General features: G+C 40.4%; 1 protein-coding gene across 1 annotated transcript; it reads left to right on the forward strand.

Annotated features, from left to right (window-relative positions):
* The first annotated feature begins 6,750 nt into the window (after positions 1 to 6,750).
* LOC114548075 (docking protein 1) lies at positions 6,751 to 9,619 on the forward strand. Its single transcript, XM_028567782.1, has 3 exons — positions 6,751 to 6,806; positions 8,190 to 8,359; positions 8,525 to 9,619. The coding sequence occupies exons 2-3, from the start codon at positions 8,207 to 8,209 to the stop codon at positions 9,419 to 9,421; spliced, it is 1,050 nt and encodes a 349-aa protein (XP_028423583.1). The 5' UTR covers positions 6,751 to 6,806; positions 8,190 to 8,206; the 3' UTR covers positions 9,422 to 9,619.
* The last annotated feature ends 2,975 nt before the right edge of the window (positions 9,620 to 12,594 follow it).

Raw genomic sequence — 12,594 nt, forward strand, 5'->3', positions numbered from 1 at the left:
TGTGATGCCTCACTCTGTAGCTAAAATAGAAAGCTCAACACACAGGGTGAAAAGAGGAGCTGCAGCAATGTGCAGTACAACAAAAATATGGTGTTTTTTTTTTTATTAAACCATGTAAACCTATTCTGATACAACCTCTAAATACAATTATGAACCTGAAAATGAGCATAATATGAGCACTAAAGAAGTGCTCATCATATGAACCACCAAGAACTCTGAGATCCACAGGCAGCGGCCTCCTAACCATCCTCGTTGTAACTCTAGAGCAGGGAGGCTGCTTTCTGTGGCTCTGCCCCAACTATATGGAACACCCTGCCAATAGACCTGAGAGAGGCTCCCACACTGAACACTTTTAAAAACAGGCTAAAAACCAGCTTTTTACTAAAGTCTATAAATAACTTAGTTTGTTGTTTGATTTGATTTGATTTATCGGGCTCTATATTAGCTGAGCCCGTAGCCACAGCTAATATAGATTGGTCCACCCAAAACTTGTGTTCTGTTTTGCTTTGGTTGGTGTGTGTGTGTGTGTGTGTGTGTGTGAGAGAGAGAGAGAGAGAGAGAGAGAGAGAGTGAGTGTGTGTGTGAGAGAGAGAGAGAGTGTGTGTGTTTTTGTGTGTTCTACTGTATATATTTTGTATACATTTTACTCTGTATAATTGCACAGTTTTTATGTCGCTTTTGTACGAAGCACATTGTTTTACATTGAATGAATGAAATGTGCTATAGAAATAAAGTTTGATTGATTGATTGATTATAGAACCAAACTCAATATAATTTGTATTTGTTATTGAGATAACGTTACTATTGTTACACAAGCTTTAAAAAGTATAAAAACGAAAACATCCCAGTCCTATAGCTAGCCAACGTTAGCTCACCTGCAGGTCCTCCTGCTATCAGGAGGAGAGGGGTCGGCAGCCTTCATACGGGCTGGACGGACTTTATAGCGGTTGTAGCAACTTAAATTCAGCCATTTGCAACCCCACCCTGGTGGTCACTCACAGTGGGTGGCCAGCGAGAGGAGACGGGGCGCTCCTGGATCAGACCACGGCGCTGGGGTTTGAGATGGCTGAATTCGAGCTGCTGCAGTGGCTAACATAACATGGTAAATGGTGCCAACCTGCCAGTATTCTCAGGAAGTGTAATATATATAAAGCGTAATAAGGGCTCAGTAAGTTTGAAAGAACAGAACACTGGTCATGTGACGATGGGTGGTCTTGTTCGACTCCTGTTTTGCAGTGTCTGCCGTAAATGGGCTTCATTCCATTTCAGATTGCTGCCGGCTGACCGAGTAAACAGTACATAATACAAACAGTATTTTGTTATTGTTGTTTTTATTGTATAAATCTTACGTACATTATGTATTTTTTCTTTCGGACTTGCTGAGCAGTTATTACGTCACTTTTCTAAGAATCCAGGCGGGTTGGGTACACGTTATTACGATGCATAACTTACTGTAAAAACTGAGCAACTTGTCCCACGGTTGCTGGTGACAAAACCACTGATTAAATATGTAGAAGTGACTATAGAGCTGCCTGATTGCTGTCTGATTCTCTGATATGAATGACCGCATTGCATTGTGGGACATTGGCTATGAATGCGTTCTGCGCATAGTCTTCTGACACTGTAATATTTTACAACAGTAACAAGAGCAACAAAATAAAATAAAAATAAAGAAATGAAAAACATGAGACCATCTTGTGAATAAATGTTGAGTAAAGTAGCGGTTATAGTTGGAAAAGATCTATAAAGAACAAAGCGATACAGCTTCCCTGATGCAAACCAGACTGACAGACTGGGAGAGAAAAAAAACATGCAGAATGTCACGAAAGATGCTTCCAGTTGAAATACATTAGTTTAAAAATGTCGTGACTATTTCAGGAATTGCCGTGAGACTGGGTTGGCCATCATGCAAACGCTTCAATTCGGCTGTGGAAGAGAGTTAATCCAAAGTTAATCAGCGCTTCCCCTGGCGGATAAAGGGGAAAAACAACAGCGAAATCCCAGGGCTGGGATGATATGCTTTTGTCCCGATTTGATTCTTTCCCGATACATGGGTGCTAGTAAAAGTATTGTGATTTGATAGCCTTGAGTATTGTGATTTTCTTTTCCTTCTTTAACACAACAAAAGTTGAATAATACACTTCTAGAGACAACACGTTTCTAAGAACAATGACATTACATGTCCGTCAGTCAGTCGGACTTTTATTTTACTTTGTAAAGAAGAACATAACATGAATTTTCTGCTTTTTCTGCTTCTGCTGGAAACAGATATGATGTAGTTGCCGTCTGCAGTATCATATAAACTGAAAATATTTAGCTCAATCATTGGTAAAGAAAATATCGATTCTAGCGGAAAGAATCGATTCGTCCCATGGCATGAAAATTTCACTTGATGAGGTTTTTTAACATTAATATGAGTTCCCCCAGCCTGCCTATGGTCCCCCAGTGGCTAGAAATGGTGATAGGTGTAAACCGAGCCCTGGGTATCCTGCTCTGCCTTTGAGAAAATGAAAGCTCAGATGGACCAATCTGGAATCTTGCTCCTTATGCCCGCCCAGAGAATTTGGCCCACCCATGAGAGAGAGAGAGACATCATGGCTTTCAAACGAGCAAAGTGGCAGTTGGTCAAGGCCACACACCCCCCCACCCCTCTTTAGATACAGTATTAGGGGACCACTAAGGTCTATATAAAAGAGACTTCAGATACAGTATTAGGGGACCACTAAGGTCTATATAAAAGAGACTTCAGATACAGCATTAGGGGACCACTAAGGTCTATATAAAAGAGACTTCAGATACAGTATTAGGGGACCACTAAGGTCTATATAAAAGAGACTTCAGATACAGTATTAGGGGACCACTAAGGCCTATATAAAAGAGACTTCAGATACAGTATTAGGGGACCACTCAGGTCTATATAAAAGAGACTTCAGATACAGTATTAGGGGACCTCTAAGGTCTATATAAAAGAGACTTCAGATACAGTATTAGGGGACCACTAAGGTCTATATAAAAGAGACTTCAGATACAGTATTAGGGGACCACTAAGGTCTATATAAAAGAGACTTCAGATACAGTATTAGGGGACCACTAAGGTCTATATAAAAGAGACTTCAGATACAGTATTAGGGGACCACTAAGGTCTATATAAAAGCATCCAAAGAGCACCATGTCATGGGACCTTTAAAAAATCGGCGCTAAAAACACCACGACACATACTTGGATCGATTTTTTTCCCCACCCCTACAGAATCCCATCTACTTGGTTTTCTAAATATTATTCTATCAATTTGACGATATTGGAATGTGCAAAATCGGTATTAAGGAAAGGCCAGGGCAGGAAGTACCATAACAATGAAGGAATAATTCCAATTTTGTATCGCAACGTTCAATGACGTGGGTTCAGGCAGTGTTAATGTTGTTACCTTTGTTTAGAGTTCTTTCTTTAGATTATTTGAAAGTTCTTTTGCAAAATGTCCTACTTTTAAGGTCCAATTTTGTATCCAAGTCTTGATGCAGCTAATCCTCATGGTATTGCTGTCCTCCCCTCAGAGAGGTGTAGCCTCCAGCTCTACTTATCTTCACATGGAGGAGAACCAGATCTATGCCTCAGCAGATGAAGGTAAATCTTTTGTTCCTATGCTTTTATCTTCTTTCTCCTGTCCTCTGTTATCGTAACACTTATCATTTAAATAATAAAATATCCCTAAACTTCTTTCTGTTTTGAATGGATTTGTTTTTTAATGTTTGAAGAGTAATTGCCAAGTGAGCATATTTTCATGGAAAAGACGTTAAAAATGTCTATGGTCACCGGTGAAAAGACGTTAAAAACTGGTTAGTAAAAAGTTTTTTTGCAATGGTAATTGGTCATTTCTCAAGTAAAAACCACGGCCTTTTATTTACCTCAACTGTAGAAGGTAACAGGCTTTTGAATTTGTGTTTGTTTTTTGGTTTTCTTTTTTTTTTGCAAAATTGTTGATTATTCCAGATAAATTAAAAAAATTAAAAATTATTTAAAGTATGCTTGTGTTAGATGCAGGCCCCAGATTCATTGATTAACGTTAACGTTAGTCTCACGTTACATACTGTAGTTAACAAGCCTGAACATAATCAACAAAACAATCAATGTTTCCTCATCAGGTAGCGTTCCCACAGAGCCATGTATCATATGTGTAGAACATATGATCAACTGTCTATCTTGTCTATTATCTCTAATGCACCTTCAGTTGTGCCACTCACAATTTCATCGTATGGGACTCTGGGCAGTGACAGGAAAGGTTTATCTTATCTTATTTCTTATCTTAATTGAACTTGTGTGTAACATTAGTATGACCAGCCACGTAATGGAGGGTAAATACGACTTGTGTCACGAAATCAAAAAAAAACAAATGAAAGGTAACGTTACTCCGGATACCGCATGACACCAGACATTCCTATCAACTAAAGTTACAGAACAGTCAAATATTTAATAACACTAACGCTTTATTTTTTTAATCATTTTTCATCATACTTGGTTATGTTTGTCCCGCATTGAAATCCACTTGGGGAGTTTTGTCTCTATAGCTCCAGGCTACCGTAACGTTTTTCCTCCCACCTCCAGCTAGCTGTGCTCTGCTCTTGTTGGCTAACAGCAGCTCATTCTTCGTTTTTTTCTTTTTTTTGTTTCAGTACCTTCTTCTCGGGTCAATGTCAAAGTGCCTAGCTGCTAGCCTTTTCTTCTGAATTATCCTCTGCATACTTCAGAAATTGTCTTTAAATTCAAAATCAAATTTCCATCTCGGTACCAGGCTTCGCAAGTTGATTCTCTGAGTTGTGGAAAATTCCGTCACTTCACTTGCACTCAGTGTTGCCAACTCTTCTCCAATGAAAGTAGCTAGCACTACCTCCAAAAGTCGCTAAAAGTAGCTAGATGACTTCATACGCTTATTTACATATTTTTGACGTTATTACGCAATAATGTGCATAAAGCTAGCGGTTGTGTCAGGTGCAGAAAGTCAGAGATAAAGAGCAAGGTAGATAGAAATAAATAAAAATCTTTAGCCAAATAATCACAAACTCACTATAACTTACTTAGGTATATTTGAAGTAAAAAATAAAGTTAAAAAAAAAAAAAACACAAAAGGAGAGGCTAAAGAAGGCTGGTTGGTTCAGTCACCAAGGACTGGATGCTCAGGTCCAGGCCGTGTCCCCCCCTCCCCTTCTACCTGCCTGTGCAGTTCTGCTGCACATGAGGAGAGAGCAGAGTGGGGGGAGCCTGCCTACTCCTCAGTCTCTGAAAAGAAGAGAGAGGTGACTGGGGGCCACAAGAGGAAAAGACCTTGCATTCTCGCGGGACAATACTGGCGTCTCTTCTACAGGAAGTCGCCAGATTTGTCGCTAGCAGTGTTGGGCAAGTTACTTCCAAAATGTAATACATTATTGATTACTAGTTACTGTCATTTAAGAGTAATTAGTTATATTACAATATTCAAATGTATACGAGGAAAACTGGCATAAACTGGTTATTCACTTATCCGTTACTGCTGTGGATGTAAACGCACTGACTCAGTGGTGGTTCTAGGAATGTTTGACTAGTGTGGACCAGGGGGGGCAAAGCGATGTCTGGAGGTGGCTGGGTGGATAATGTGCATGCACAGCACAAAGTATTTTTTTTTATATGCTTTAATATTCTACTCATTATAGGCTAAAACATACATTTCTACAATTCCCTCAGCACACGGCTCTCAGGTACCGAAATTTCAACGTTTAACGTGTTAAAAAAAAGAGGCACATTTACTGGTCGCACACTCTAAAATTTTGGTCACACTCTGGAGCCCTGCTGGCAGTAATTCTATTGTCTTAAATCAACAAGGTCATTATTGCGTTATACTGCCACCTACTGATACAGAATAGTATTTAATTTCTCTGCCAGTCATATTGCAGGCACAGATGCGCAACAATGGCAAATTATTTGCAGCAACTCAATAAAAAAATTTTTTTGGACCAATTAAGTAAAATCGGATAATTTCTCACGGCACACAGGACGATCTCTCACAGAACACTAGTGTACAAACCAATAGGGTGTTCGAATGGTATATGTTTATACTTCTCATCCAACCATAATCAAATTCACTCTCTCCGGATGGCGCGATTTATCTGGATAGGTTGTTTTTTTTGTGTGTTTTTTTTTGAACAATGACAACCCGGAATGAAAACCAGCTGAAATATGAGTAATGAGGCTATTTTTAAAATGTAAGGAGCAGAAAGTACAGATAATTGCGTGAAAATGTAAGGTAACAAAGTATTTGACACCTCTGCAGCCAGGTTGACTGACCTCTTTGTGGTGGCTCACAGACAGAGTCCAAAGGCAGGCAGGCAGGTAACAATACTCATCATCATGAACAATAAACCGACAAGGAACAAAAAAAGAGGACCGGTATGCAGTATGATGGTGCGTTCTCTTTGTCCACCGAAGTCGATCTACGAGTCGTTTTTCTGAGTTACGAACCGGAAGTTGCAAAAAGAACGCCCCCGAGGTTGTATATACGACTCGTCAAGTCGTCTGAACTCAGAGGACCCCGAGTTCGTTTCTTGTTTTTCGACACGGATGTGACGTCACACTCGAGCTACTAGTCGCGATTACAAGACGAAAAGAACGCACCATAAGTCACTGATAAGGGAAGTGAGAGCAGCTGAGCAGGAGGTCAGGTGACTGCAGGTGAGCTGGCAAGAGAGGCAGAGGGCATCTGGTGGAGGGGTGGAAGATGGCAGGTCTGGGGAGGGAGAGGAGTGGACGTGAGCAGGAGACAGGGACAGAGAGGAGACCAGGTAAAACAGCAGAGACCAGACTGTCTTTGTGACTAGAGCTTCTCAACCATAAGTCCTAAACTGGTCATGTGATAGTTAGAGAGCTACGGAATATGAATCCATTATAACTCAAATCTTTTGTATTACCATGCCAGAGTAATTGAAGACACAATGAAGGAAATAATAAGACTTCTATCCTCACCTTTCAAAGGAAATATCTCCATTATAAGCAATATCTAGTTAACAATAATGCAACTGAATGTCTTTCTCTACTGCTTTACTACAACTGTATCTGTGAATTTTATGAAAATAAACCAAAATACAACATTAAGGCCCCTCAGTAAAGGTGTGAACGCACTCGGGATGCATGGAGATGAGATAGAGCCCATTCAGAGGGGCCCTGGGTCACATGGGGCTAGATTCTCATAGAAAGTGTGTACATTAAGGATGGTTGGTGTATCTGTTCATCTTTTCTTCTTTTGATGCACTTCTAAATGGCGTTATCCATAAGCTTGTTCTATATACTATAATTATTAATAATGAAAATGAAATGTTTTATCATTAAAAATGAAAATGACGTAATAATAGATTATGATGGGATTTTTACCACCCTGGCCACCAAAATGACGGACAGCGAGAAAGTGGAACCAAACCACTGGCTGGTGGAGGCCAACAGCTCTAGTTTAATCAGAAATCAGACATGCAACTAATTTAAATAGCAATATCATATAATTCAATCAGCATCTATAGGGCCTGAACTATGAACTCTGCTATTAATTCTTTTCTTTTTTTTTTCATGATCATTTTCTCTGTTTTCAAGCCATATTTTGGATGTTCCATTAAAACTGTTGTAGTGGTTTAAGGAGAGTGGTTGGACATGTGTCAAGAACAAGAGGACACCACTCAAGTTCTGAAGCTGTATTCATCATTGGCACACAGCTAGCACACACTCTCTGTTGAAGTTGAGATGTGGTTCTTAAAGGCATAATTATATTCATATTAATAATAATAATATGAATAATCATTAGAAATGATCTATCAATATCTATCAATCTAATCAATATCTGTAACTCATCAATCGCCACAACTTGAGGTAAACCTAAAGGTTTCCTGTGCAAAGATGTGCTTATGTTCACAGTTTCTCACCAAAATGCATCGCGTGTATCCTTTCGGCCTAATTGTTGAATGCATTTCCATCCTCCTACAAATATTTTCAGTCTTCTTTGTGTATGTGGTAAACACTATGCAGTCCCACATTCTACTTGTTATTCCCGAAATTTTTAAGGATAATTTTGCTGTGAAAAATAATGTTGTCACTCTATTTAGTATACACTACATGAACAAAGCGTGTTTGGCTTGATCAAACTGCAACAATAATAATAGTAACGCCTATCTTCTGTCCAGCCTCAGAGTTCTGGGTAATGGTTCAAAAGACTGATGCAGCGACACGCTGCGGCCTGCAGGGGTCGTACTGGCTGCAGGTGGGCCGAGAGGCGCTGCTGCTGAGAGAAACACAGAAGAACATCGTTAGGGAGTGGCCGTATGAACGGCTGAGACGATACGGGAAAGATAAGGTGAGGTTTTCAATATCAAACAATCCAGCTTCCCCCTTAACTGCTCATACATACTGTGTCAATTAAAACTGAATTGTACAATTTTTACAAGGGCAGGCATTATGACTGGGGTGTTTCCTCCGATTGCTTTCCATTCTTAGTGTCTTCTTTGTGTTTTCTCACCAGCTGGCCTTAACCATCGAAGCAGGACGACGCTGTGACTCTGGTCCTGGAACATTTATCTTTGAGACACACCAGGCTGAGAAGATATTCGCCCTAATTCAGAGTACCATCAAACGGAAGAGTTCGACTATTACTTTAGGCAACCAAAACCAAGAGGGTCAGAAAGTTGTGGTTACCAACATACAGGCTCATTCCCCGCTCCCCAGAATACCAGATATGATCAGTATTGCTGCGATTCCGGAAAACAAACTGAGGACACAGGACAGTAAATGTGCTGCTTTAGAAGAGAGTGCACGTTCCCAGGAAGATTTGGTTGGTTCATCAGAGAGTTCATCAGCGCATCCAGCTCCAATTACCCTCATGCCTCTTCCACTGGTGCCCACACATCGCAGCCACTCCGGAGGACATCTTGATGGCCAATCAGAAGCTGTATATGCTGACCCAGCTGATTGCATCCAACCTGTACCAAAAGCGCAACCGACCATGGCTCTGTATGTAGACCCTGCAAGTGTTCTCCCGTTCAAACCCTTCAGCCCCAGAGAATATGTCACTCCGTCTCCTAACTCCTCTATTTCACATCCCTGCTTCCCCCCCGATCAGCCAGATTCAGTCTACGCAGAGGTGTTCGACAAAATCAGTTTGGCTCAGAATAAAAACGTTGCATATGACGAACCCATTTATACTGAGCCCATGAGCAAGGAGGAGAAGTCTGATAAAAAAGAAAGCAAAGCAGACCCATTTGCACACCTTTATGCTCAAGTCTGCAAAACAACCCAATCATTTAGCCTATTGTCGTCCTCTAACACCATCCCTTCCTGCTCTGCTTCCTCTCCCGCTAATACTGCCAGTATGAGCACAACTAATGATGATGTCATCTACGAAAACCTGGGCACCATTTAATTTAGTTTTAGTCAATTGTAGCTTGATGCTACAATGCCTAAACCAAGTCTATGCAGAGCTTGACATATATTTTTGTACAATGATTGTAAAGAAGAAATAGAGTAAGCACATCTCCTGCATGGATGGGCTTTCTGTGGTATATCCGTATACAAACTATTTTTCATTAGTTCTGAAGAAAACAGGACTGTGTGACTGGCTATTCATTAATAAAGCAAGTTACCAATAAAGTAGAACTTGTAACAAACATGGCAGTGGCGTAACTAGCCAACACCGGGCCCCTATGCAGGATTATCAAGGCGGGCCCCCCTACTACAGCACGTGATGATAGCGCAATGTCCCCGAGTAGGCTACCATGAATAGGACAGGATAAGATCATAGAGACACGGCATATAAGAGATGAGATGACTGACTGAGTTTTTTTTTACATTGTTGCGGCCCAAAATGCCTGATTTCACGGGAGCTTTTGTAAAAAATTGCAATAAAAGTTCCAATGTCTGTTTATATGTTTGTTGCAATGAAGTTGCAGAAGACAGTGAAAGTTGCAAAAAAAAGTTGCAATTTTTTTTTTTTATAGTTCTTTATAAATAAAAGGAAACTTGTTTTGATGACAATAATAATTATTACTGTTAATTAATTACTCTGGGCTGAGATTTCCTAGGAAACCTTACCAAAAAGGCTCAGGATGCTGCAAATGTTGGTATAATAGGAAAATGGCTGATGGATTTAAGACAAAAAATAATAATTTATTGAATGAATCAAATATGAACATATATGTCACTGTCAGTGGCTTGTTGATCTTGACATTGTTAGTTTATTTCCTATCCTGGCCACACACACACACACATTCATACAGTTTGATAAAGTACTTATTGGACTTTAACTTATCATTGCACTTACAATAACAAACTTAGCTGTCCTCAATTTAGGTCATCGTGTTGTCTCATCTGCGTTGTTTCCCTGCATCCTGATGTGTGTGTGTGTGTGTGTGTGTGTGTGTGTGTGTGTGTATGTGTGCCCGTCAGTCGCGGGGGAAATGGAGCAGCAGCCCCGCCCGCTGCAGAGAGCCGACAGTATTCAAACAGCAGCCGCTTCAGTGACTTTATGGTGAAAAAACGTTACAGCGTACATTGATGTTAAAATGAACACACGTTGGCAGGACGATCTGAAATGTTTTGCACGGTCTTTCGCTGTACGTTTTGTTGGTAAATGTGAGCCGTTCGAGTCACACATGTCTCGTCTTCATAAGAGAAACAAGGAAATTAATTTGACCCGTTCTCGCTCCCGCTTGGTCAGTGGCTGCACGTGGGACTGCTGGGATTGTCACGAGTAATGAAAATGCGACAGGGGACCCCGGCTGTCAATCAATATCGTCCAGTGATGCGGGCCCATGATCGGTCCGGGCCCGTAAGCACCGCTTACCCTGCTTACCGATAGTTGCGCGTCTGAAACATGGTGTGCTCACTAACACTTCCTAGATAGCACCATCATGCTTAGCATAGCACTCAATTAGCATTGCTGGACTCATGGTGAATGGGTTAAAAACGATTAAAAAGCAGAACCACAGATATTGTGTTCAATTTCACACATTCTTCCTTTTCAAAACATGGTGTCGACCTTACTCACAATACAACTCGACCGCTGATGGTGGGGGTTTAGTGTGTGTTATGCTAGTAGCAGCTAACGTAGCCTCGGCATAGCCTCGAGCAGAGGTGATGTAGTCTTCAGCCCCAACTGATGCTGACTCAAGTGACCTCATTCTCTCTGAAACACTAAAGGCTTTAGACAACCTTTTTCACATATTACAGTAACACTTCCCAACACCACTGAATGTGTAAAATGTATGGAGTTTCCCTTTTAATTAAAAGGCTACCGCACTAATAGCAAGTCTCAGACTTTTCCCATGTCTACACCCAGTGATACATGATAGAAACTTTTTGAATGCCATAAAGTTGACTATATCTTAAAATGTTACATGCATGTTTGTTGGTTTGCGTATGATGTTCTTCTGCTGTATAACTATCATATAGTCCTTTCATTTAAGATCTTTTTTTTTTTTTTTTTTTATTAAACTGTGTATAGTGTATAAATAGTCAAGATGAAATCAGTGTTTGTTACTTTAACAGAGTGCTGTATGTATAAAGTGTTTCAAGTTGTGCTTTCTAAGTCCTGTCCCGGCATACATTCTAACAATTCTGTAACCACTGTGGATGTCATGTTTTCTTGTTGGTCAAAGCGATTTCATACAACCCAACCCATTTTTTTGCAGTGTGTAATTAATGCAAAAAACAAGGTTAAAAAGGTTATGAAAAATAAAATGAACTGTCAGCACTTAAAACAGCTGTCATCAAAGCATCTCTATTATTATATATTTTTTTCTTTTTTCCGTCTTCTAGATGTAGAAAGTACAAAAAACACATTTTATTCTTTTTTTAAAATTATTTTTTGGGCATTTTTAAACCTTTATTGACAGGATAGCTGAAGAAATGAAAGGGGAGAGAGGGGGGGGAATGACATGCAGCAATAGCTGCAGGTTGGAGTCAAACCCTGGCCTGCTGCGTCGAGGAGTAAACCTCTATATATGGGTGCCCGCTCTACCGGGCACCCTCTTTACTTTTTTTCAACAATGTTTTTATTGATTTTTTTAATTGCATTTACAACTTGTAACATGGCATCTGTTTCTCACATAGGACAACGATATCATTCTGTGGTCAGGTTGGGATCTTTTCACTGCAGTAGAGCACACTCTTAATAACTCTGGGCTGAAAAATAACCGAACCTTAAAAGAACATGCCAACTTATTGGGACTTTGTCTTATTCACCGTATCCCCCAGAGTTAGATAAGTCTAACATCATCATCATACCCTTCTCATGTGCGTGTCTTAACTCTGTCTGACACACCCACCCCTAGCCTCGCATAGCACAGATGCTGGAGTAACCGGCTCCATCTAGCCTACTGCTCCCAATCAAACGTGACAAAATAACGTTTTTATAATAACTTTGTCCTTCAGCACACGTTTCATGGTCCGTCTGGCAAATTCCATTTTTTCGAAATAGTCGTCCTCAGTGAAATGTTCTGAGCAAACACGATGGTACTTGATGGTGGCTACAGGTGTGTTTGGATCTATAGCTAGGCTAGCGGTGGGTGAGTCAGACAGAGTTACGACATGCACGGA

Source organism: Perca flavescens, chromosome 2 (genome assembly GCF_004354835.1).
Source record: "Perca flavescens isolate YP-PL-M2 chromosome 2, PFLA_1.0, whole genome shotgun sequence".
NCBI lineage: Eukaryota > Metazoa > Chordata > Actinopteri > Perciformes > Percidae > Perca > Perca flavescens.

Excerpts from the sequence above, each read along its gene's own strand:
- LOC114548075 (XM_028567782.1), top strand. The coding sequence starts at position 8,207 with ATGGTTCAAAAGACTGATGCAGCGACACGCTGCGGCCTGCAGGGGTCG. Across the intron at positions 8,360-8,524 it reads GACGATACGGGAAAGATAAG|CTGGCCTTAACCATCGAAGC; the intron begins GTGAGGTTTTCA and ends TTTTCTCACCAG.